Consider the following 27,881-nt stretch of genomic DNA (forward strand, 5'->3'; position numbering starts at 1 on the left):
CTTGATACTATACACCCATACCCCGATATCCTGCTGTGTTGTGTACCAGTCGGAGTGTTCGGTCGGCGTGTATGTCGGATATCGAAGCAGTTTTCCCCATAAGATACTGAAGAAAAGGTAGAGATGCATTCCAGACCCAAACCCAAACTCTAATATACCTTACTCAATCAGTAGAGACGGACACAGAAACACCATAAGTAATGCTATTATCTTCATAAACAATACCACTGCCAAAAAATGGTACATCAAACATCACATGCAGGAGGGTGGGGTGGTGGGACATGCGGTGTTCAACACCGCATCAGGACAGCTAAACAGCCAGGCAGGCTGCTGGGAGTATGCCAAGTGGGTGTGGGGAAGGGCAGGGGGATGGGGAGGGAAACAAGTAGGGGTGAGGGAGGGAGACAAGTGGGGGTGGGGGAGGATGGGGGCACAGAAAAGGAGGCAAGAAAGCCAAACAGCCCTGCTACCCCCCTCCCCTAGTCTCATTCGCTCACTCACTTACTCAGTTACCATTATCACTCACCACTCTCACTCACAGCCATACCACGTTGAGTACACCGCTTCCCATCCGATCAGCGAAGTTAAGCAACGTTGGGTCTGGTTAGTACTTGGATGGGTGACCGCCTGGGAACACCAGATTCTGTTGGCATCCCTACATGTCAAGTGGGGTTGGTGGAGGATTAGTGCCCCTCTCTGTAAAAAAACAATTAACTCTAAGCCTTCGGCCACCCCGTTCGGGAAACATGGCGTCTGGCAATGAATGAATGAATGAAAAAACTCTCACTCACTCACTCACTCACCACTCTCACTCACGCTTTCATGCACACACACACACACACACACACACACACACACACACACACACACACACACACACACACATGGGAGACAAGTTGGGGTGGGGGAGGGTAGAGGGATGGAGGAGACAACTAGGGATGGGGTAAGACAGAGGAAGACATGCCTGGCAGTTCTGAATCTGGTGGGGGATGAAGGAGGAACAAGGGGGGAAGAAGTGAGGGGATGGGGGGAGGACGGGAGGACCGGGAGAGCCTTGTTTCAAACCTAGGGAGAGGCAAGCATCGGGCTGGAGAGGTGGAGTTTTGGACTGGCAAGACAACCGACATTCAGATTGTTCTGATTGTGGGAATGTTCCCCAGTTTCTAGTGTTTGGTCTAGTGAGGCACTGGTTATCAATGCACCGGTTGACAGGGTATGGGTGTACAGTATTATGCTGTAGGAATAGGAGCTGTACAAGATTTTCACATGTTTTAGTTATGGACAAATGAGTCTTAATACTGTACATCACTTTAAATAAGTAGCAGTTTTAAGTAGTTTTGAGACCTTTCTTTCATGGCCCTTTTGCTGTAAATTAGGTACATATAAGTAAGGTACAGTACAGTATTTAAGATTTTAAGGGACAGGTACCATAGTTCAATAAATGTGTTCCAACCAAACAGAGTTTGCTTGGGCTGATCTGACAACCCATGACAACGTGGAGTAATGTGTTGATGAGAGTCACAGATGGATTTAGATTACAGTACTATACTTCGAAAATGGCAACCCTGTGTCTCAGATAGTCAGTGAGCTGTTGGTCAATGGTAGTAAGAATACACAGTCTAAGTCTAAGTTAGGTTAAGTTGGAATTATATTTTTTCCAGGGTAAAAAAAAAAAAAAATGGTTGAGGTGGGGAAGGGGATGTTATTGTCAAGAAATGAGATTTCAAACCAAACAAATGGTGGTTACAGTAATTCAAAACACACACAAAAGACTTGAAGAGATTCTTTTTCCAGTTCAAAAGTGCATGTTTCCCAAAACTAAAAATTAACCAAAAATTATGATACTTCATACAAGGAAACTTGGTCTGCATCAATAATTTGAGTGCAGTCTAGCATGGAAAAAAATATCTAGTAACACTTATAAATGAAAATTACATTAAGCAAAGCACATAGCAGAGCCTTCAGGTTAAGGACAGTTACCCCTTAAACTCAGTTCGGAGAATCAGGTTAGGTCATAAGATTTTATAGGTTTGGGTCAGGTTAACTTAGTTATGGAAGGCTGTGTGAGGTGTGGAGAGTATGCCCATGTTGGTCATGTGAGGATGCCCTGGTCATGTCTGTTAATTAGGTCATAAGATTTTATAGGTTTGGGTCAGGTTAACTTAGTTATGGAAGGCTGTGTGAGGTGTGGAGAGTATGCCCATGTTGGTCATGTGAGGATGCCCTGGTCATGTCTGTTAAGAATGCTTAGGGTGGATTGACTCAGTTATGAAAGGTTAAAGTGATTTCCCTTCATTGTCTATGTTGGGGCCTGCAGCAATGCCCAGGCAAGGTCTCATATGAATGCAGAGAATAAGTCCTATAAGAATGACCTTAAGTATTCTTATTTGAATACCCAGGATGAGTCATGTATGAATGCCAGTGTTAGGTACCATAAGAATGTGCAGATTGTAACCTGATGGGTTTTGTAGTGCCTCTCACACTTCTCAGTCCATGATTCCATCCTATATATTACAGTATGATCCTGGTATGTGTGTGTGTATGGTGGGGTGGGGCACAGCTGAAACTGGAAAAAGGATTTGATGAAACTTGTCAGGATGGTTGCAACTGGGTCATAGATGGTCCCATTTCAATTTCGTGTAGACTGAAAGTTCCTAAAGGGGTGCTTTGACCCCTAAGTGTTCCCATTGATTGAAGGGGCAAAGTATTGGGCCTTGAAGCACTTACATCTTGCATTGAAGCAAAAATAATTAGCATCAAGCAAAGTGTGATCCAGAAATGGCTTTGATTTGAACAAGTTTTGAGTGGTTCGTTAGGGCCACAAAATGCTTGTTTATAAAGAAGTTGCATTTGAAAGTACTGTATGTTGTTTAATGTAGAAGTGATACAATGGTAGAAGTAAATTATAATTTTGCCCCTTCCCCCAAGGAAAAAAGGTATAATATTAGATAACAATTATCCTTCAGAAATTTCACCGGTTCAGAACAACGCATAATGCAGATTCTTGTATTTATGCCTGATTGTATAATCATTAGTTCCTGCATTGAAATATAGTATCATGAAGGAAATTCCCATTTTTCAGATGATGAGAGACCGGGATTTACAGCGTTACCAAAAGTTCCTGAAATCCCTCCGCAGCCCAGACCCCAGACTCTGCTCCTGCCCTGCCCATATTCATCCTCGCCCTTGGGTTCCCCCACCCTGCCGCACCACCAAACCTTTTGGGGTAGGAAAAGGAGTTCTCCACTTACCCTGTCAACTTTTCATAACCCTCCAGAGCCATCAGCCGTAAGATATATTCTTCCTAAAATCCTCCAGAGCACCTTTCAAAAGCCTTTCAGTATAGTCAGTCATTTCAACATCCAGTTTGTCAGTATGAACTAACAGGATACAATCATATTTTTGCATATGAAAGGATATGTTACCATCAGCATTTAAATGTCTGCACAGGTTAAATTTAAAACCCCAGACTTAAGCCACACTCATATGAAGAGGTGATTATGTTAAGCACTGGACCAAAATTGTTGTAAGAAAGTGGTAGTATAGTAACCTGTTAAAGTTCACGTCCATCCATCCATCATCCAGTCCTATGCTGCTCCATGAGGAGTGTAGGAGCCTGGGACTAGGCAAGTTGGTCCTGACATTTAAGATGAGAGTGACTAGCCCCACTCATCCCTGAGTGGCATTATGTGAGCAGTAAACCCCAACCACCCCAAGGATGTAAGTCTACACAGGCTCAATCCGATTGGATCGCCTTAATTACCCAGTACACCACCAGGCACCATAATCTGGTTTTATGGTTACCACCAAGCATAGTAAATGGTTTCTTGGTGTACAGGAAACCATTTGGCTTGTCACTTAGTGTAGAGTTACTCATAGGCATCGGGAAGATGAAAGAGTGAAGGAAAGAAAGACAGAAGAGGGAATGTAAAGTCACCTGTAGGCAGAAGGAAGAGGATAGAATGAAGAAAAGAAAGACAGAAGAGGAAGGAAAGGAAGAGAGGAGAGGGCAAACATCCAAAGCAGCACTACATCGAGTGAATGGATGGTAAGCACACAAAGAAAATAATCTACAATGCCAAGAGAGAAAATACACAAAAGTTTAGTATTATGTAGTCAAAGTACTGTAGATCAACCCTGTTCTGTCTGGCCATGCAGACCTATCAACCTCAGGGAGGCAGTTGCCTCTGCAGGGCCATCTGGTGCAGTGAACTAATGCTCCCTTGTGGTGGAGAGTGCCTTACCATAGTGAAGAGATTTTGCTCCTGGATGGATGCTGCATTTGTGACCCTCCACCCACGTAACAGGAGCACCATAGTGGGTTCCACATTGGCCAATTATTGGTTATATGGTTACCACTCCTCATTGTAAATGGTTTCCCGTGTTACAGGAAACCATTAGATTTGTCACATATTGTAGTCACCTAAGGAAGAAGTTGGCAGCACAACATCAAGTCACCACCACATACCAACTATTACTGAATAAAGTTACTCATACAAAGCATTGCCTAGGGAGAAAAGATTTAGGAAATGAAGAGATGGTACAGGGTACAAGGGCCTGAGACTAAATGCATATAACACAAAGGTGATGGTATCTGCGGTTGGTGGCGGTGCTGTCAAAGAAAAAAAAGAATGGTCATGTGCAGTTTGCCAGGGGCATGGAAAGTAATTCTATCTTTTGCAGTGTTTGTGATGAGTGGCGGCATAACAGGTGTGGTGAGCTGCATGATAATACTGATTTCATGTGTGCAGTGTGTCGGGGAGAGAATATAGAGATTGTCAGGCTTGAAAGAATTGTTCTTGCTGGTGAGTTCCTTGAGTGTGTGGAAGAATTTTGTTACCTGGGAGACATGTTACAGGCTGGAGGTGATGCTAGAGCTAGCTCCGTAGCTAGAGTGAGAAGTGGTTGGAAGAAGTTCTAGAAGCTGTTTCCTATCCTGACATTGAGAGGGTTCTCCCTCCATGCTAAGGGATCTTTGTATGCACCATGTGTTAGGAGTATAATGCTGTTTGGTACTAAGACTTTGGCAGTAAGGGAAGAGGATATTCCTAGGCTCAAATGTACAGAAATTTCAGTGATTAGGTGGATGTGTAGTACATCCTTGAATGCAAGGCCTAGGGGGACTAGGTTTATGATAGAAGAGTTGAGAGGAAGAATGGAACTGGAGTGTATTGGTGTTATGATGAGAAGGGGTAGATTGAGATGGTTTGAGCATGTGGAGAGGATAGGGGATGACAGTTGGTTACAGAAAGTGAGAAATGTGAATGTTGGGGGTGGGGTTGCGAGAGGCAGATAGAAAAAAACATGGGACGATGTCATAGAGCTTGACCTCAGAGATGAGGGACTGAATAGAGAGGCTGCAGGAGATCGGGCAGCCTAGAGAGCCACCATTAGGTAACCAAGTTCAACACATGCAAGCATGTTGGAGCCTTTATAAACAAAAAAATTTTATATACTGTATATACTGTGTGTATATATATATATATATATATATACCCCGGTTTAGTGATCTAATTGGTTAGGTAAACCCCATCGTTAGGCGGGGTATCATATATCGGGGTACTTTTAACATGTATTTCAATGTGGACCATTTACTAGCCTTGGGTTTCCCCCAAAACCAAGTCCAAACAAAACCCACCCAGATGAGCCCAAAAACAGGTTTAAAGGCAATCAAAATGGCCTAAAAGCTGTCAAGGAAGCTAACCTAGGCCTAACACCTATAAATAACTCACCTAAACCAACAAATATAATCTGAATATCATCAAATATAAGTCTGGAAAAAATCAAGCTTAGTAAACTGTACCCCAAAATGACAATGTTCACCCTACCTGTAGCGAAAACACATTATTGGAAGTCTAAAAACTGTTTATAAATCGACCTAAACACACAATTTTAGTCTAAAATATGATCAAAATCAGTAAGAAAATAAAAACCCATCATTAAACCGGGGTTTGGCCATCGTTAGGAGGGGTATGGTGCAATTTCTACCCCCGTCGTTAAGCCAGGGTATCGCATCTAGGGGTATCGTGTATCGAGACATTACTGTACGGTAATCCCCATGCTTTCCGGACACCCACTTTCCAGACATCCCACTTACTGGACATTGTAGGCCTGGACCTTCGGAACCCAAAAATGGCCAAAAAAAAAGAAAAAAAAATCCCCCCCAAATCTGAATTCTTTCCCACCCGTAATTTGAAATTGCCGTGTGGCACAGACCAGCTGTTACACCACGGACCCTTCATCCCTTCCTTCCTCCCCCCTCCTCCCTCCCCTGTCAGGGTTGCCATTTGGTATTTTTCATTACCAAATGTGGGCCAATTTGGTAATGAAAAATTCATTTGGTAATGAATCAGGATAATGCATTACCAAATGGATTTTTCACATGTATGAGGATACACAGGATGGAGATGGTGGATTGTCTACTCTCTCTGATTAATTTGCTAGCCTGCATAGCGTGAAAATAATCAACATGCTGTTAATTATAAGAAGAGTGATTACATGTATTTCCACTTGAATATATAATTAGTGAAGAATAAATGCTAGCTTTACGAATTTAGTAATGAAAAGTTAAATTTGGTAATGAAAACTGAGAAGTTTGGTAATGTGGCTGTTGCGATCTGGCAACTCTGTTTCCCCGTCATCAACAGTTACTGCTTAACTTCGATTGTGAGTGGATGCTTATCACAGCGGATGCCACACGTGCTCTTTTTTTTTTTTTTTTTGTGAATAAACAGTGAATAAACTGCAATACCTCGCCAGTAGACCACAAGGGAATTTATAGTGTTGTGCAGTGTTAAGAAATTAGAATTTAGAGTGCTGAGGATTAACTGTGGAGTGCAAACTGGAGGTTGAAACTGGCAGTTGAAACTGGCATGTTGCAGTTAACAATGTGCTGTGTTAAACAATTATAACTCACAGTGCAATGAATTATTGTAAGTGCAGCACAACACTGGATTATTGTAGGCCTATGTGCTTCAAGAGCATTTTCACCACTGCCAAAGCCTTAAGAAGGTGGCCACAGAAGTGCTGTACTGTAAGTACCCTGGCTGAGGCACAGTCACTTCTAATTCCTCATTCTTTGGTTCCATTTCATTTATTCATGCTTTATGTCCATTATTGGTGTGAATAGGGTCTTAAATAGGTTTAAGTAAGTGCTATGCATGTCCAGTAGGGAGTTATTTAGGTGGCTTTCAAAGTTAGGGTGGGTTAGGGTCATTAGTACCAGTCCAGTAGTCAGAGGCCCACTTTCCGGACGGGACCACTTTCTGGACATGCCTTTGGTTCTATTACATCGGATAGTAGAAGGATTACTCTCTCTCTTTATATATATACATATATATATATATATATATATATATATGTTTAAATACCAGTATATATAGATAGATAGATAGATATAGATATAGATATATGTATATATATATATTTGTGTATACAGTAATACTTCGATATATGATACCTCTAGATGCGATACCTTACCTTAACGATGAGGGTAGAAATTGCACCATACCCCGCCTAATGATGGCCAAACCCCGGTTTAACGATGGGTTTTGATTTTTCTTGCTGATTTCGATGATATTTTAGAAAAAATTGTGTGTTTAAGTTGATTTATGAACTGTTTTTAGACTTAGATTAATGTGTTTTAGCCATAGGTGGGGTGAACATTCTCATTTTGGGGTACAGATGACTAAGCTTGGTTTTTGCCAGACGTATATTTGACGATATTCAGATTTGATTTGTTGGTTTCAGTGAGTTATTTACAGGTGTTAGGCTTAGGTTAGCTTCCTTGACAGCTGTTAGGCCATTTAGATTGCCCTTAAACCTGTTTTTGGGCTGATCTGGGTGAGTTTTGGACTTAGTTTGGAGGGAAACCCAAGGCTGGTAAACAATCCACATTGAAATACTGTACATGTTTAAAGTACCCCGATATACGATACCCCACCTAACGATGGGGTTTTACCTAACCTATTAGATCGTTAAACCAGGGTATGTTTGTGTATATATATATATATATATATATATATATATATATATATATATACAGTATCCGTCTATCTATCTATCTTTCTGTCTGTATATCTGTCTATCTATCTATCTTTCTGTCTGTATATCTGTCTATCTATCTATCTATCTATCTATCTCTCTATCTGTCTATCTATCTATCTATCTATATATACACAGTAAGTCCTCGTATTTGGATGCATTTTACTTCGACACCTTGTTTTTTGCGCAAGAAAAAAGTTTCCGAGTTGTCTCACAATTCGCGAATTTCCCCACAATTTCCCTGGGTGTGCTCCCAGCTGGCAGCCAATGACACATACCGATGCTCATTTGTTGGCGGCCATCTTGCGACCACCCTGTCCACCATAACCAACATGGCAACCACCTTCGATCCATACACCAGGCCTATGCCTGAGGCTACCAACATCCTATCAACCTTGAGTGATCTGAAGTCTCAAGTGATGGCCGTCCACAACAGAAACATAAAGGAGCAGAGACAGGCCCGGATCACACAATATTTTCATGAGAGACAGAATGTGGCTGCTATTCTGTAAGACTTGGACATGCCAGCAGGGGTGGATGAAGGAGAAGTGGACAGAGAGAAAGTGGAGGTGCTGGAGCCTGAGTTCAACTTCGAGGGCTTCGGCATAGGTGATGGGGCTTCCCCAGAGAGGCCCATGTCACCTAGTAACTTGCCAATCTGCCCTCAACACACCTTCACCTGCCACTCAAGCCAGTCTTCACTTTATTTCTGGTAAGAATTTTTGGTGTTGCAGCTCTTTATAACAGCTTTAATGTCTTTTCAGGTACATGTTTATTGTGTTATGCTGTTTTAGCACTAGTAAACACTCTTCATTTAATATTGGGTAGGGCGTGTTTGGTGCTATAATACTTTCTGATAGGGTAAGTACTGTATATGTCCCAACGAAATTTTCCTCTATTTTTCCCATTGATTCTTAACTTCAGAATTCGACTTTCCGCGTTTTGCGCAGTTTTGTTGGAACACCCACACTGCAAAAAACAAGGATTTACTGTATATATATGTGTGTATATATATCCATATCTATATCTATCTATCTATCGATCTATATATATCTGTCTGTATATATGTTTGTGTGTGTGTCTTTGTTTTTGATTGGAGACATAAATGGCAAAGTTGGGAATGTACGAGTGGATGGAGTGGTTGGTCAGTGGGGTGTGCCAGCTGAAGTAGATGGGAATGGTAGTGCTTTGGTGGACATCTGTGCTGGTAAGGAGTTGGCAATAACTAATACCTACTTTTGGCATAAGATGATCCACTGTTATACAGGGAGAGTAATGAGGAGGATGGATGGTGAAATTGTCGAACGAAAGGCTATGATAGACTACGTGTGTGTGGATGAGCAAATGAGAAGACAAGTGTTGGATGCAAGAGTGTGGAGAGGGTGGAGGAATGGAATCTTGGACCATCACTTAGTGATGGCCAAGGTAAAGCTGCAAAGAAAATGGTTGAAGAGACAAAGGGGAAGACAGGAGGAAACATCTCCTGTGAGAAGAGTGGAGAAGTTGCAAGATAGTGAGAAAATGGCAGAGTATAAGGGCATAGTGGAAGAAAGACTGTGAAGGTATGAGTTAGAGCAGATGGAAGGGGTGGAAGATGTATGTAAGATATTCACGGAAGAGATAGGCGCAGCGTGGGAGGTGGTTTGTGGAGTGAGAAGGAGATGCAGGGATGTGCAAGGGACAGCATGGTGGAATGATGAGGTGAAATGAGCTGTGGAACAAAAGAAGAAGGCATATAGTGAATGGTTAGCGAGTAGTGGTAGGGGAGAAGATGAGAGAGAGAAGAGAGACGTTTATGTGAGCAGGAGAAGGGAGGTGAAGAGACTGGTGAAGGAGAGTAAGAAGAAAGTGGATGAAGAGTTTGGGAGGAATCTGAGTGTGAAATGGAGGGAGAGTAAGAAATTGTTTTGGAAGGAAGTAAAGAAAGTAAGGCAGTGTGAAAGGGGAAATAGTAGGGGAGTGAAAGATAGGAATAATAGATTGTTGGGGGAGAAGAGAGAGAAATTGAGGAGATGGAAGGAGCACTTTGAGGATTTTTTTAATGTAGAGAGTGAGAGCAGTGCGAGTATAAGTGTTTGGGGAATGGCTGGGAGAAGAAGAGATGAGAGGAGGGAGGAAGAGATCAGTAGGGCGGAAGTAGTGAAAGCAATGAAGAAGATCAAGATGGGAAAGGCCCCAGGAATTGATGGAGTGTGTGGTGAAATGCTGAGGTATGGGGGTGAGATTGTTGTGGAGTGGATATGGAAGTTGTGTAGATTGGCATGGGAAGAGGGAAGGGTTCCGGAGGACTGGAAATCAGGTATAATTGTTCTTTTATACAAAGGAAAAGGGGAGAGGGAAGTATGTGGTAACCACATGGGTATTTGCCTTCTTAGTGTGACTGGAAAAATATATGGTAGGATATTCATTGATAGGGTTAGGCATATAACAGAGGAGCTAGCTGGAGAAGAACAAGGGGGATTTAGGAAGGGAAAAGGGTGTGTAGATCAGATATTTGTTCTAAGTTGTTTAGTGGAGAAGTATCTAGAGAAGAGAAAGAAAGTGTATGCTGCCTTCATGGACTTGGAGAAAGCTTATGACAGAATAGATAGGCAAGGTATGTGGAAGGTATTAGGAATATATGGAGTGGAGGGGAAATTGTTGAGTGCTGTGAAGAGTATGTACAAAGGAGCTAGGGCTACGGTGTGAGTGGATGGTGAGCTGAGTGAGTTCTTATATCTAAATGTAGGACTAAAACAGGTATGTGTGATGTCTCCATGATTGTTTAATATATGCATGGATGGGGTTGTAAAGGAGGTGCAAGGTAGGGCAGTGGATGTGGGTCTAATGAATGGGGTGAGATTTGGAAGATTCCGGTCTTGCTGTTTGCTGATGATACAGTATTGTTGAGTGAAGATGAATGGGAGTTGCAAGGTTTGGTGGATGAATTTGTGACAGTGTGTAGGAAGAGAAATCTGAAAGTTAATGTAAACAAGAGTAAAGTTATGGTATTTGAGAGGAATGAAGTCACAGGATGTACAGTGAGGTTATATGGTGAGGATATGGAGAATGTGAGTGCATTCAAGTACTTGGGTAGTGTGATGAGTAAGGATGGAACTTTGGGGGATGAAGTACTTGAAAGGGTACAGCAGGGAAGGAAGGTCGTTGGTTCACTGAAAGCAGTGATGAGAAGTAGGGAAGTGAGTATGGAAGTTAAGAAGTCACTGCATGAGAGTATTGTGATCCCTACCCTGACGTATGGAAGCGAGGCATGGACCTTGCAAGAGGGGAACAAGTCAAAAGTGAAAGCAGTGGAAATGAGTTACTTGAGAGGACCATGTGGAGTGACATGGAGGGACAGGTTGACGAATGAAGAAGTGAAGGAACGTTGTGGGATGGATGTGGATGTGGTTGAGAAGATTAGGAGAAATACACTGAGGTGGTTTGGACATGTGGAGAGAATGGAGAATGAAAGACTGACTAAGAGGGTGTATGTAGGTGAGGTGGAGGGAGGGAGAGGGAGGGGAAGACCGAGGATGAGGTGGAGGGATGGAGTTGAAAGGTATATAAGGGAGGGGGGAGTGAGCTGGGGGGAGGGTAGTCAAATGGTGGGTGACAGAGCGACTTGGAGGCATTTTGTCTGCGGCCACCCTTTGCGGGATTAGGGCGTCGGGTTGTAGACAGATAGATAGATAGTGTGTGTGTGTGTGTGTTTGTCAGAATTTTTTTACTCTTTTCTGATGAGTGTTAGTCTAACAACAACAAATATTAAATTAAAGTACCAGAAGTCTCTTAGGAAATTAGGGTATAATTAATACTGTAATCTAATTCATCAGTAATTATCTCGTTTTCGTTTTCGTTTTTAAAGGCTCCAACATGCTTGCATGTGTCGGCCTTGGTCACCTAATGGCGGCTCTCCACGCTGCACGATCCATTGCAGCCTCCCTGTTCAGTCCCTTAACCCTAAGGTCATACTTAATGACCTCGTCCCATGTTTTTCTCGGTCTACCCCTTATAACCCCACCCCCAATATTAACACTTCTCGCCTTACTCACCCGATTATCATCCCCCATCCTCTCCACATGTCCAAACCACCTCAATCTACCTCTCCTCATCACAACACCAATACACTCTAGTCCCATCCTACCTCTCAACTCTTCCATTGTAAATCCAGCCCCTCCAGGCCTTGGACACAGGGACGCACTGCACATCCACCTAATCATTGTCATTTCTGTACGTCTGAGCCGGCGAATATCTTCCTCCTTCACTGCCCAGGTCTCACTGCCATACAGCATTACACTCCTAACACATGCTGCATACAAAGACCCCTTAGCACGTAGGGAATGCCCTCTCAATGTCAGGAGAGGCAAGAGCTCCCTGAACTTCTTCCAACCACTTCTCACCCTAGCCACAGAGCTAGCTCCAGCCCCACCTCCAGCACACAACATGTCTCCCAAATAACAAAACTCTTCCACACACTCAAGAGATTCACCAGCAAGTTCAATCCTTTCACGTCTGACAATCTCCACCTGCTCACCCCGGCACGCCTTACACATAAAATCAGCATTATCTCGCAGTCTACCTCTGATACCACTACATCTCTTATGCACCCATTTATCACACACACCGCACAAGATGGAATTACTTCCCACGCCCTTGTGGCAAACTGCACATGGCCACTCTCCCTCGTCTTTGACAGTACCGCCACCAACCCTAGATATCATCACTTTAGTTTTATCTGCATTTACCCTTATCTCCATATATCATAGCTATTCCCCCTGATTTGACCAAATCTTAAAGGTTATTTAGAGTCAGAATAACAGATGACGATGGGCTTGAATTCTCAGTCGGTTTGCCTGGGCCTTTCCAAGCATCCTTGGTGCTTCTTTTACAATGTGCGGCACAAACGAGCTTGAGGAACAGAATGATAAATGGTGAGTCTCTCTCCCTTCATAGGAATCAGAGTTACCAAATATTGTTTAATTGCAATTACCTAAATACAGAGTTACTTCATGAAATTTACAATGAAAATCCAACTTAACAAGTTAATCTTAGTTTTAAATGAAACTAAAGCCATATGTTCACTTTATTTATGTCAAGGTCTGTTAGACCTTTCTCCATTTTCCCAACAGGATACCATGTCATCCTACCACACAGGTGGTCATGACGAGGGAAACTTCCTGAGTATTTACATGTACAGTATTTACAATATATTTTTCCACAAAGGTTAAATGCAGTAACATTTAATTTATTGATAATAAGAATTATTAACGGGAACTAGAATGTAATCTCTGGGTTAAAAGAAATGCTTGAATTAGTCATAAATGCTCTCTGGTTTTTCCTCTGCTTTCAACAGGGACAACTATTTTAAAAGGTAAAGAGCGCAACAGATACCACAGACACAAGATACTTGCACTGGGGGAAAATATTTTCCACAAAAAAATATACTGTATATATATATATATATATATATATATATATATACTGTATATATATATATATAAATATATATACTGTAAAAATATATATATCTATATATATATATATATATATATATATATATATATATATATATATATATATATATATATATATATACTGTATATATATCTCATCTCATCTCATCAGCCGTTTGTGTGTCCACTGCAGGACTGGCCTGTCCTGACCGAAGTCGGGACGATACAGCCAATGTATGTCTACCAAGTGGCTTAGGCTGTCTAGTAGAGATTGTATGTAGGGTGAGAAGTGCTTGTAAGTGTAGCTGTAGAGTTGGAGTGGCTTTGGATGTGTGTGTGTAGTCTGTGAACCAAGTGTAATCTGCCCGTGCAAGCCGACTGGGTGCAAGCATACTTTATAGTATGCGACACTGGTTCAACCATAGCACCCCTTGTGTCTGCCAATGCAGTATGTGGCCTGAAGAACGCTCCCAAAGTTCATTACCCTGGCGGGGAGCGAACCCTCGTTCTTCAGTGTACGAAAATGCACACTTTATCACTGTACCACAGAGGCTCCATACATATATATATATATATATATATATATATATATATATATATATATATATATACAGGTATATATATTTATACTGTATACAGTATATATATATAGTTTTTTATGGTTTGCATAGTAGGAGCTGTAATGATGAAGGCAGTTGCTGATAAACTGATTTTCTTTTACAGGTGGAAACTGCTAGTGCACCTAGAAGATCTCTTTCAAATCCCGAATTAATAACTCATTCTCATCTCTGTTATGTGAGTACAACCTCTTCAAGATGAATAACTATAAATGTTGGTTACCAGAAAGATTTTATATATATATATATATATATATATATATACACATGTATGTTATTTACCCATGCAGGTTCTTAGTGTTGGCTGCATTAACCTGCCGCGTGCCAATGCCGTTTTAAAATGGTGTGACATAATGCCGCGACCAGTGCCAGTGCTGTTTTAAAATGGTCTAAAATGAAAAACTTCACTGTGACTGCATTTTTCAAGATTCGCGGGTAAAAATTGTCAGGCATGTAAGGTAACTGTTCCTCTACCATCCCCCAGGCTGTCAAGGCCAGACACTCACTCGCTTCCCCCCACACGTTCACTCTGCCTCACTCTGCCTGTGTGCCTCACCTAGTGCTGTACATAGTGAAGTTTTTGTAAATATTTTCATGTAAGTGTAAATTGTAAATATTTTCTTGTAATTGTAAAGACTATATAGTCAAGTCAGGTTGTAAATACCTTCTTGTAAGTGCCAGGACTGTACTTAATGAAGTCAGGTTGTACCTATCTTCAAGTAAGTGTAAGATAATGCATTCACAGTGAGAAAGACACAAATTTTGATAGATGCTGAAGTAATGAGTGATCAGAAAATTGTACTGAACATTGCTATACCTTCCCAGCATAAATACCTGGGTATACCTTACATGGTACAAGGCTTTCTCTCACGTTCATGGTGAGCGTGAGAGAGCTGCTATACCTGTGAGAGAGCTGCTATACAAGAGTATGCAGGACTAAATAAAACTCATTTCTGAGCCTCGGTGAGCATTTTAATGGCAAAATTCTTTGTTTCCACATCAAAATCTATCATTTTAGCCCCCCCAAAAAAAGGTCAAAGAATGGCCGGCACTGGGGTGACCCAGAGGGCTAAAAATAGCCGGTACGTGGCGGGTTAACCATAGTACATACCAGTCTACACTTTGAAATAATATGGAGGGATGCAGTGGAGAAATATGAGAGAGGGGCATGGGATTTGGGGATGATCTGGAGGTGATTGGTGTAGCCACCCATAATGGGATTAAGACTTCTTGAAATAGGTTATGAGAATGAAAAATTAATTTTGCTCTTCTTTATTTTATAATATTGCAGTAATTTAGTTGTGCTGTGTTATACATATAGTGTTACTTCTTTCAGGGTGTAGGGACCTGAGACTAGTTCACTGTAGCCCAGACATTTAAGGGCAGGAGATTGACTTGTATGCAATATGAAGTATTCTTAGATTCTCCATTGTATAGAGTTTCAGTTTAGCACCCATACCCTGATTTCTGGTGCATCAATAACCAACGATTTGCCAGACTGAGCAAATGAAGTGGGGGAACATTCCCACAGTCCGAACAGCCATCGATTTGCTAGTCCGAACACTCCATCCCGCCCTAGGTTTGAAACAAGTGTGTCTGAAGGGAATGTGGGTTTCATCCATTTCCTTCTGAGATGCCATGTCTAATCTGCCTACTCATTCCACCAGTTTATTGTAAGTCTCCATTTCAACCAGTTCTTGGTAGAAATCAGTATCCTGCTTTCTACCTTTATCCCTTTTCTTTTCCAAATTTGCTTTACTAAAGTAGGCCATCATGCAGTACTAAGAGCACAGATTCTACTTACAGTAAATTCCCTTGGGCAGAGTCGCAGACTGAACAACTGATCAGCTGATCTTGCGCATTTTTGCGCTACTTTGTGTTCTTTACTATCTGAACAACGATCTTACTTTTAACTTCTTTTTGTATTAGGACACCATTTAGTCTAACCTGGTACAGAGCTTGACTCATATAAAGATACTAATTTAGGTATAACCACTGGCCAGGTTTTGGCCAGGTACGGAGTGTGTTGATGTGCGTCCACTCTGCTTGACGCCTGGTGTGTGTGTGTGTGTGTGTGTGTGTGTGTGTGTGTGTGTGTGTGTGTGTGTGTGTGTGTGTGTGTTTTAGAAGAGTGAGTGAGAGTGAGTTACTTCGTAGTGAGAGTGAGTGAGTGAGTCAGTGAGGGTGAGAGAGTGAGTCAGTGAGAGTGAGTGAGAGAATGAGTCAGTGAGTGAGACTGGGTGGGGAGGGGGTAGTAGGGCAGTTTAGCTTTCTTGTCTCCTTCCCTGTCCCCCCATCCTCTCCTACCCCCACTTGTCTCCCTCCACCACTCCAGTCCCCCACCCCCCCACCCCTGCTTTTTCTCCCTCCCCATTCCCCTGCCCTCCCCACCCCTGCATGTCTCCCTCCCCATTCCCCTGCCCTCCCCCACCCCCACTTGGCACACTGCCAGCTGCCTGCCTGTCAGTTGTTGCTGTGAAACATCTCACACAGCATGTCCCACCCACCCCACCTTCCTGCATGTGATGTTTGATGTGCCATTCTTTAGCAATAGTACAGTTTATGATGCTAATAACATTGCCTATGGTGTTTCTGTGACAGTCTCTGTTGATCGATTAAGGTATATGAGAGTTTGGTTTTCAGCCTGCAGTGCATCTCTGGCTTTTCTTCAGTATCTTATGGGGAAAGTTGCTTAAATATTTGACATACTCGCAGACCAAACATTCCCACTGGTACACAGCACTGTCGGAAATTGGGTTATGGGTGTACATGATTTTGTGCTATTTTGATTTTCTTCCTTTCTTTTCTTTTTCCAGAGGAGAGACCCAGATTTTGCAGGAAGAGCCATGGATGATGAGCAGGACTCAGAGAGCTCAGTGCAACATCTCTACAATGAGGCTCGGATATTGAAGGTTCAGAGTGTAGCATGTATAACGTTATATTCTTAGCATAAACATTTTAGATTATTCAATTAATTTATCATAATCATAGTTATCCCATAGCAGCTGCTTGTGTATAATTAGTGGTAGGTGGAGGCGTTCACCATCCACTTCGATGTAGCGCTGCTCTCAGGTGACTGCCGTTTCCTCTCTTCCTTCCGTCTTTCCTTCCTTCCTCTTCTGTCTTTCTTTCCTTCTCCTTATATCTACAGGTGACTCTACATTGAGTGAGAAGCCAAAGGGTTTCCTGTACACCAAGAAACCATTTACTACACTGGGTGGTAACCATATAACCAAACTATGATGCCTGGTGGTTTAGTGGTTAATTAAGGTGCTCCAAGTGGATTAAGCCAGTGTAGGTTTATATCAAAGGAGTGGTTGGGGTTTATTGCTCACATAATGCCACTCAGGGATGTGTGAGGTTAGTCACTCTCATCATAAACATGAGGACCAACCTGCCTAGCCCTGGGCTTGTACGCTCCCCATGGGGCAACGCAGGATTAAATGAAGATGTATGTTTGTCTGAAGATTATTTCATCATCTTGTTGAACTTTCTTGCCGTTTAAGGATGGGATGAAGTAGGATTTTAAAATACAGAAAGAGAAATAGAATGTGAGAGAACTATTAAAAATATGCCTAGTGAAATGGGCTAGACAGTCCCCTGAAGCTGTGATTACACAGAATCGGATGGGACATTTTCATCGTTCTTTTTCCTAGTGGATATCAACATATCTGTGAATCACATACAGTAACCAAGTAATTTATTTGCATATATACAGGGTGTTGCAGAAATACCTTTCAATAATCTCAGAATGAATAGATCTAACAATAATAAATGCGATACAAAAAAACCCACACTGGCAGACGAAAAAAGATGTATTCCAAACAGTTTTGGCGACAGCTGTCGCCCTCTTCAGTGGATCTACAGACCAAGAGTGGTACATACAAATGCTGAGAAGCTGCTTATATGCAGGGTTAGGACACGTTTTCCCAACCACACCTGATGTGACCTCACCTGACTCTCCCTCTACTCTGTCCACGACCTGAGTGAGGGATTACAAGGGTCGTGGACAGAGTAGAGGGAGAGTCAGGTGAGGTCACATCAGGTGTGGTTGGGAAAACGTGTCCTAACCCTGCATATAAGTAGCTTCTCAGCATTTGTATGTACCACTCTTGGTCTGTAGATCCACTGAAGAGGGCGACAGCTGTCGCCGAAACTGTTTGGAATACATCTTTTTTCGTCTGCCAGTGTGGGTTTTTTTGTATCCTATTTCATGATCACGATAGTGTGACTCTTCAGCCAATAATAAATGCACTATACTGTATGATGGTATGAGAGAGTCTGCATAGTTACCGAGATACCAGACATTTTACATTAAATAAGTAAGTCTAGGGGATAAAACAAGAAAACTACCATCACGTCAGTTATTTATTCTGACATGGATTTATGACATTTGGAGCCCTACACTACCTTGAATAAGATGACTAATGAACCTGGAGCAGGAGATCAAGGTGCTTCATGTTTTTGAAACCAGATAAAGATACATTAAGTGCAGCCTATGTGAGGAGGGGGGAGACCACAGGTAAATACCAGCAGTGTAGAGGTAGTACCAGACATGGAAGCATACACATTCGCCAAATACCCGGACATGCTTCTTGCCTTAGGTGCAGCAAGAGGAAATGCATCCAAAGCAGTAAGGATGTATGAAGAATGTTATTCCAACCGGAGGCTGCCATCTTGACCTACATTCCTCTTTGTTGAATGATGACTACGGGAAAACAGCACACTGAACGCACGTCCATTAGACAGAGCAAGGCCACGTGATGGGCAACTACTTGATGCAGAAGAGGATATTCCTGATGTCATTGCAGAAGATCCTCCTACAAGCACTCGTCGACTTGGTGCAAGATTTGGTATTCATCATGCAGCTGTATGGCGGATTGTACACAGGAATGGCCTGCACCCATACCATCACCAAAATATCCATGCATTGAGTGAACGTGATTATCTCCCACAAATGATGTTCTGCCGATGGCTCCTTAGTCAACGGAGAGTGAACAACGGTTGTACTGCACTGTTATTGTTTACTGATGAGGGTACATTCACAAGAGACGGCATGATAAATGTACATAGCACACACACTTGGGCAGTGGAAAATCCATATGCAATAACAACTAGGGGACATTAGGAAGGATTTTCGATCAATGTTTGGGCAGGTATTCTTGGTGACCATTTAACTAGACCTTTTGTGCTACCTAAATGACTGACACCCAATGAGTACACCAGGTTCCTTCAGGATGATCAATGCATATTGCTTGAGGATGTGCCCCTCAGAACCCATAATCAAATGTGGTTCATGTGTGATGGGGCTCCAGCTCACTTCGCATGTGCTACGAAGGACTACTTCAAAATTTGATACCCTGACAAATGGATTGGGTGTGTTGCCTGGCCACCTAGATCACCTGACCTAAATTCTATTTTGGGGTTCATCTGAAGAGCAGGGTGTACGCAACATGGATCAACAACCGTGAGGCATTGTGGCACTGAGTTCAAGATGGTTGCAGGGAGGTCGGTAACACACCAGGGGTATTTGAACAAGTACACCAGTCACTTGTGCGCCATGCCCAAGTTTGTATTAACAAGAGAGGGAGAAACTTCGAGCACCTATCATAAACACAGTCCTGATGTCATAAAATCCATGTCAAAATAAAATAATTGAGGTGATGGAAGTTTTCTCGTTTTTATCCTCTAGGCTTACTTATTTAATGTAAAGTAAAATGTGTAATATCTTGGTAATTATGCAGAATCCTTCATACTATCATTTAATATAGTGTATGTATTATTGTTAGATCTATTCGTTCTGAGATTATTGAAAGGTATTTCTGCAACACCCTGTGTGTGTGTGTACATTCCTTTCTCATATCCTTTGACTAATGCAAGAAAGCCTTGGTTTAATCACGCTTGTTCTAATGCTGTCCGCAACAAGGAGAAGGCCTACAAAAGGTACCGGAGCCAACCCACCCCTGAATCACATCGTCTTTACGTTTCTGCCCGGAATCGTGCTAAGTCTGTTCTTCGCTCTACTAAAAATAATTTCATCCATACTAAATGCTCTCAACTCTCCAACTCGAATTCTTCCTGCTCCTTCTGGCACCTTGCCAAAAATCTTTCTAACAACTTTACCTCATCATCCTTCTACTCTGATGGTTCTGTAGCTATTTCTTCTACTGATAAAGCAGATCTCTTCGCACAGACTTTCTCCTCCAATTCCACCTTAGACGATTCCGGTGCTGTTCCTCCATCTCTTCCCCTCTCTGACTTCCTCATGGCTGACATTAAAATTTCTTCAGTTGATGTATTTTCTGCCATCACTGGCCTCAGTACTAACAAGGCATATGGGCCTGATGGGGTCCCTCCTGTTGTTCTCAAGAACTGTGCTTCTGTGCTTACACCCTGCCTAGGCAAACTCTTTCGCCTTTGTCTGTCAACTTGTACCTTTCCTTCTTGCTGGAAGTTTGCTCTCATTCAGCCAGTCCCAAAGAAGGGTGACCACTCCCAACCCTTCAACTATCGTCCAATTGCTTTAACCCCTTAACCGCGGGGCGTCACTTTCGTGACGCTTGGGAGCAAGGGATCATACCGCGGGGCGTCGCTTTTGTGATTCTGTGTTATTTTGAATTCACCCGGGCTTCCAAGTGGGGGCTTGTATCATCTATCAGTACTGACAATGTCCAACACTAGTCAGCACTCCTAATCTCATCTGTACTCCCATCCATTGTTGACAATTTAGCCATTTCTCCCCGTTCTTGACTCCCCTCCCTACCCCCCCTCCATTACCCTATCCTCTCGCCTGCCTGGCCATGCTACGCTAAGTAAATCTTCCCTGGAATTTTTCACTGATTTCATCCATTGAAATAAGCCCTATGTCGTATTCTTATACCAAATAATATATACAAGAAAGAAATCAGGTAAGTGAGAGTGCCATACACCTGGAATTGGCTAATTATCACCTGACAACACCTCACGTGCACTCGTTCGCTAATTTTCGCTGTTTTTTTCCCCTTGAAATATGCCGTATAATCTATTTTCGTAATAAATATACATGTAAGGAGGGAAGGGAGAAGCCTAAGTGATATTTACATTCACCTGGAACTACCTAATTTATAATGTATTGTCTAATATCAGTGCTACACAAAGCTGTTTCAAGATTTAACATTGGTAGCTCTGATTATATATCTCCTAAGTAGGCCTCTAATCTATTTTCGTAATAAATATACATGTAAGGAGGGAAGGGAGAAGCCTAAGTGATATTTACATTCACCTGGAACTACCAAATTTATAATGTATTGTCTAGATTTCCTGCCAATCATATCAGTGCTAGACTTAGCTGTTTCAAGAAGTAATATTGGTAACTCTGAATAACCCCTAGCAGGCCTCCAGGCCCTCCACGCTGGTCCTCAGTTCACTCTCATCTCCCGAAGCGAGAGTACGTATGTTTCTTCTTGCTGACTTCAAGACCTTTTTTCACCCCCATGCAAATGGCCCTGTGACCTTTACCCCCTACTAAACCTCGTGTGGAAAGAGGTAAAGGGCTGACAATTGATAAAAGAGTGACTACGATCTTTCTATTGAGTAAAACAGTGCAAGTGGAATTGTAAATAATGTGTAAATAATGTGTAAACAGCAGGTGAAAGTAATGAATGTAAATATACGTGAACAATGGAAAATAGTTTTATAAGTTATTTCAAGTGACAGTGCACAACACAGTGGAAATAAAATAGAAATGTAAATAACGTAAATAAAATAGAGAACGTAAATAGAAATGTAAATGAGTAGTATTATAAGAATACGAGTATATACCCTAGGAGTAATGAAAGTGAAAGTTTCACTCTAGCATGTCTGAATGCTATGAGTTATGAGAGTGAAGATGAAAGTGACATTCACTCTCAATGCCAGTATACAGGACGAGAAAGTGAATGTTACGTATTTTACTAAAAGAAATTGAATCCCTACAGTGACAATAAACTAATACTACTGAAGGAAACTTATGGATAAAGACTGTAGATATATATAAGTGTTATATAGTAATAGAAATATAAAGTGTGAGGGGTTTTATGAATAATAAATGACAGAGTACCAAGAGCGAACTAGTGCCAATGCGACGATCAGACGCGCTCGTAATTTCCATTGCTTTCACAGTGTTTTTTTTTTTTGAGTATGGATCCCAAACTACTTGAAAATTGTAGAATAGTGTTTATAGTGTTTTTATCTGGCTGTGGTAATCATATTACGGATTGTCGGGAAGTGTAAAGTGGAGACTTCGTTACCCTACTTCAGAGGTCTCCACAAGTCCTACGGTAACAGACGAAGGCTCAACAATCATTCCAGGAGAAAGCTGAAGGTATGTGCCATAAGCATATATAATTTTATTATTCTAGGACTAATAACTGATTTTTGGCAAATATTTTTTGAGAGTCTGTCGGAGCCCAAATAACCCCGCGGCACACGCAAGTCATTGGTAAACAAGCCCGCGGTGTAGGGGTTAACGTCCTGTATTTCAAAAGTTTTCGAGTCAATTCTTAATAGAAAAATTTTAAGGCATCTTTCCTATCACAACCTTCTTTCCGATCGTCAGTATGGGTTCCATCAGGGACGCTCCACTGGCGATCTTCTCACCTACCTTTCAGACTCCTGGTCATCCTCCTTTCGGGACTTTGGTGAAAGCTTTTGCCATTGCACTTGACATCTCAAAGGCTTTCGATCGAGTCTGGCATAAATCTTTAATTTCCAAACTGCCCTCCTACGGTTTCTATCCTTCTATCTGTGCCTTCATCGCTAGCTTCCTTTCTGGTCGTTCTATAGCCACTGTTGTAGACGGCCATCGTTCTTCTCCTAGATCTATCAACATTGGTGTTCCTCAGGGCTCTGTCCTATCACCAACTCTCTTCCTTTTATTCATCAATGATCTTCTATGCTGTACATCTAACCCTATCCACTCATACGCTGATGACTCCACCCTTCACCTTTCCATTCGGTTCCCACAACGCCCATCTCAACAGTTACTTCAAGAAACAAGGGATGAGGCTATGGCACACCTAATGTCTGACTTGGCTCGTATCTCTGACTGGGGTAAAAATAATATGGTTGTCTTTAATGCATCTAAGACTCAGTTCTTACACCTATCAACCCGACAAAATCTTCCACAGGTATACCCACTAATGTTTAATAATATTCAGCTTAATCCTGCATCATCCCTGAACATGCTTGGGGTTTCATTTACTCGGGACTTGTCTTGGAAAGATCATATTACATCTCTTGTAAAATCTGCTTCCAAGAGATTGGGTGTGCTAAGCCGACTCCGCTCTTTCTTTACCCCTGCACAATTGTTGACTCTATACAGGGGTTTTATCTGCCCCTGTTTGGAGTACAACTCTCATGTGTGGGGAGGCTCCCCACATACAGCTCTTCTCAATAGGGTGGAGTCAAAGGCTTTTCGTCTCATTAACTCTCCTCCTCTTACTGACTCCCTTCAACCTCTGTCTCTTCGCCGCACTGTTGCATCTTTATCTCTTTTCTATCGCTACTTTAATGCTCACTGCTCCTCTGAACTGTCTGCTTGCATTCCTCCACCTCTACGACGGGCGCGTAGCACCCGTCTGGCAGCAAACTCTCATCCCTTTTCTGTCCAACTCTCTAATGCAAGAGTTAACCGTTACTCCCAGTCTGTCACTTATGCAACAGGTCAGCTCTGGAACTGTCTCCCTCTATCTGTATTTCCTGCTGCCTATGATCTCCGGTCTTTCAAACGCAGTGTGTCCAGGCATCTCAAAATGATCGGATCTTGAATTTGGCTCTCTATTGTATTTTGTTTTTCTCTTGGAGGGAACTGTTACTGCGGGCTCATGGCCTTTGGTTCCTTCTTCCTCGCATAAAAATATATATATATATATATATATATATATATGTACTGTATTTACATATATATACTGTATATATACATATATATATACACAGTGCTCGACAAAAGTATTGAGCGCCCTGCGTCCCTCCTATGAAACAAACCTTTTGACTATGGAAAAACATGTAAATAATGCATTATATTTACCTTTAATGCTTAGTAGGGTATCCTTTGTGCTTCTTCACGGACCTGAGATGTCATGGAAGTGAAAGGGAGAGGTTCCTCAGGTGCTGGGGTGATATACAGTACTTGCCCAGGACTCATGAATGGCTGCATCCAGCTTAGGCAGAGAGCTCACGTCCTTCCCTTGGAGATTCTTCTTTACGAGGTACCAGAGGTTTTCTATCGGGTTGAGGTCTGGGCTATTGCCGGGCCAGTCTTTCATGAAGGAGACCTCGCGGTCATGAAGCCAGTTGGTGACAGATTTGGCTTTATGAGCAGGTGCACCGTCCTGCTGAAACACTCGTGCACCTGTGAGCTCGAAGGACTCAGGTAAATGATCACAAAGAAGCTCCAGGTAAACATTCTGATTCACTCTGCAGTTCTTGGGAAGCACAACAAGCTTCTCCAAACCCTACCCAGAGAAACAAGCCCATACCATTAGTGAATCAGGGTGTTTAACTGTGCTCTCCACGTAACGGGGGTCAAGCGGGTCACTACCTCTGCGCCGGTACACGCGCGCTCCTCGATTACAGGTAACGGTAAACGTTGCCTCATCAGACCACAACACTGACAACCATTGGTCCTCACCCCAGTTAAGGTACCTGTTAGCAAAGGCAAGCCTACGAAGTCACTGGTTACGTGTAAGAAGAGGCCTTCTCACAGGCCTGTGGCTTGTGTAACAAGTTCATAGACTCTTCAAGAAACTGCGCTCACTGAAACCTTGCCAAACACTTCCGGGTTGCTCTCCTCGATTTTCCTTGCACTTACACGCGGATTAGACTCCATTGCACGTTTTTTTAACACATTAACAGACCTCGGGGAAGTTTTCCTGGGCCTACCAGAGCGCGGTTTCTTTGTAGGAACGCCACCACTAATTTCCACTCAGTAATGGGCACACCACCTCCGCACTGTCGACCGAGTCACACCAATCAAATCACTAATTTCCTTCATGGGGTGGCCTGTCTCCTTTAGAGCAATGATCTGTGATATGATTTCACTCGACAATTCACAGGTAGGGGCCATAATAAAGTAGCGAAAACCAAAATACTGCGGGACACTAGGTAAAAAATGGCGCAAGAAGAGAGGGAGGAGCGGCCGGGTTCCTCTCTCTCACGCAGCCCATACGCAACTGAGGCGCCAGCCAACCAGCGCGCAATAAGGCCTCAGGCTGCCGTGATGTCATGTTAGTGGCCCAAACTTCTGGCTCAATTTTTAGTCCAAAAAAAGGGTGATTCTTTTTTCGCCAAAAGTATTGCGCGCTCTGACATAACCGCTCAATACTTTTGTCGAGCACTGTATATATATATACAGTAATCTCTGTAATATCCGGACGCTCAAATTCCGGACATCCCCAATTACCGGACATTTTCGTCCCGGGATCCAAAATTCCCAAAATTGGCCAAAAATTGCAAAAAATTCGAAAAAAATCCGACTTTTTCCCGCCCGTAATTTGAAATTGGCTTGCTCGGCACGGGTTAGCTGTGTTTTGGTGCTTCATTCTGCCGACGTCCACTAGAGTGCCCCTGCATCCTCCACACTTACCGCCCGTCTCTCGTTGTGTGTGCACACTCGTCGTCATGGCCGCCCACGTGCTCGCGTTTGTGGTGGTGCTTTACCTGCTGCAGGCTCTCCTGCTGCTCTCGTGCCTCTTCTTCGTGTGTGTGATGATGGCCCTGCCGCCTGAGAAGAGGAAGAGAGTGGTTTTGACTCTGGAGAAGAAGAGGGAGATATTGGACAAGGTGGATGTGGGATGGTCTTCCTCACGCATCCTTCGTGAAATCAACCTGGCCCGATCTACTTTGTTTGATATCAAGAAATCCCGAGACAAACTCATGCAGTACACGGCTGACTTCTCATCGAAAAGCAAACGCAATGTGGCGAGGAAGGTGATGTTTACTCCCAAGTATGCAGAAGTCGACCACTCCATGTTGATTTAGTACTGACAGCAACGTGCTGCTGGTGTGTGGCACGGAGCTGAAGGCTGCTGCTGAGAAGTTCGCAAGGCTTCACGACGCCCTAGACTTCAAGACATCCAAAGGTTGGCTCTTCGCGTTCAAGTTACAACATGGCCTTACCAACCGTAAATCTCATGGCGAAGCTTAGGACACCAAAGAGGATGGAGTAGACGAGTTTCGGCACAAGGTGAAGCGCTTGATCGACAGGGAGGGCCACACTTTCGGTCAAGTCTATAACCGAAACTGGCTTATTCTATCGCTTTTTGCCTACGAACACTCTAGCCGAGGAGACGGAGAAGCGTGTACCTGGCTGCAAGCTCTGCAAGCAATGGATATCTGCTTTGTGTTGTGCCAATGCTAACGGCATGCACCGGCTCAAGCTCGTTATTGTTGGCCGTGCAAAGCAGCCTTGGTGTCTTCGTGGGGTGATGGATGTCCTTCCTGTCGTCTGGTACCATTCCTTGAAGGCATGGTTCACTGCCCAGATCTTCAAAGACTGGTTCCACCGCCATTTCGTCAAGGAGGTCATCCATTACCAGATGGAGAAACTGAGAATCCCACGCAACCAGGTAAAGGCCCTCCTTCTCCTCGACAGTGCACCTGCTCACCTGTGCGACAAGGACTTGGTGGCTGAGAATGGCCACATTAGGTGCATGTTTCTGACACCTAATACTACTGCTTTCATCCAACCAATGGACCAAGGAGTGATCGTGGCAACGAAGAGGCTGTACTGAAGGAAGTTCTTGGTCGAGGTGATGGTTGTTCTTGAGGACGAGGACGAGCGCAGGGAGGGATGGGACACACGAGGCCAGCGGACTTTGGAAAACCTTCGCCGCTACAACATCAAGTCTGCCATCTACAACTGGGCCAGTGCTTGGAAGGAAATCCCTGTCGATTCGAGAAAATGGTTGGTCTTGTCTTCTTCTCGGAACGGATGTGGAGCACGATTTCTTAGGTTTCGACGTGGATGACTTCCATGCACGTCTATGTGCGCATGGGGATGATGTTGATGTGGACAAAGTGCGTGAGTGGTTGGATGACAACAAGGGCGATCCTGGGTATCAGATATTGTCTGATATCGAGATCACATCTTCAGTTGCAGGTGTCAGTACCCAGCTTGAAGATTCCGACGAGGACGGCGACGATGATGCAGACTCCTCTCAGCGTGACACTACTCCAGCCATCCCCAAGCTGAGCACACTCCGGGAACACCTAGAGTTCGTTCTGGAATACCTGGAGCACCCAGACTGGGACAGGGAGATGGGGTCCTTGGGACTTGTGGAGGAAGTGCGCGCTTTCAGGCAGTGCATCATCAATCGTCAAAATCGTCGTTCCTTGCGTCAATCAATCATTGACAGCTTTTTCAGGCCTGTGACCCCCGCTGTGCCCGGCCCTGGCTCCACTCCGTTGCCTCCCCAAGACAGGCCCTCATGCTCCGAGCCACAGCCAAGCTCATCAGGCATGGTGGAGTCACCACTCGACGTGAGTTTGTGCCTCTATTCAGAGTTGTCTGCAGTGGGTACGCCATCACCACGACCCAGCGACGCATCCCTAGGTCACCTGCAAGAGCTACTCTCAGACTCTGACAGTGATTAAACGCCTAGAACTTCTCCACTAGACCACACGGGAATTTACAGTGTTGTGCAGTGAAAAAAAACAGTGCATAGTGTTGAGGAATTAGAATTCTGAGTGAAAAGACGAAGATTTAATTGACTTTCAATGTAGCGTAAATTAACTAGAGTATGTTATGTTTGGAAAATGATTTTATGAG

General features: G+C 43.2%; 1 protein-coding gene and 1 non-coding gene across 2 annotated transcripts in view; both read left to right on the top strand.

Moving 5' to 3' along the window:
- Positions 1-533: 533 nt before the first annotated feature.
- LOC145414320 (5S ribosomal RNA) lies at positions 534-652 on the top strand. Its single transcript, XR_013899859.1, has one exon. It is a non-coding gene; the product is annotated as a 5S ribosomal RNA (ribosomal RNA).
- Positions 653-3,082: 2,430 nt separating this feature from the next.
- LOC145414047 (uncharacterized) overlaps positions 3,083-27,881 on the top strand; it is a 98,554-nt gene continuing 73,755 nt past the window's right edge. The window contains exons 1-3 of the mRNA XM_080283610.1: positions 3,083-3,226; positions 14,202-14,273; positions 16,912-17,007. Of these exons, the coding sequence (XP_080139736.1) occupies positions 3,083-3,226; positions 14,202-14,273; positions 16,912-17,007 (312 nt within the window). The remainder of the gene's footprint in view (positions 3,227-14,201; positions 14,274-16,911; positions 17,008-27,881) is intronic.

Source organism: Coenobita brevimanus, chromosome 98, assembly GCF_032717465.1.
Source record: "Coenobita brevimanus isolate Jiangsu-jjx chromosome 98, ASM3271746v2, whole genome shotgun sequence".
NCBI lineage: Eukaryota > Metazoa > Arthropoda > Malacostraca > Decapoda > Coenobitidae > Coenobita > Coenobita brevimanus.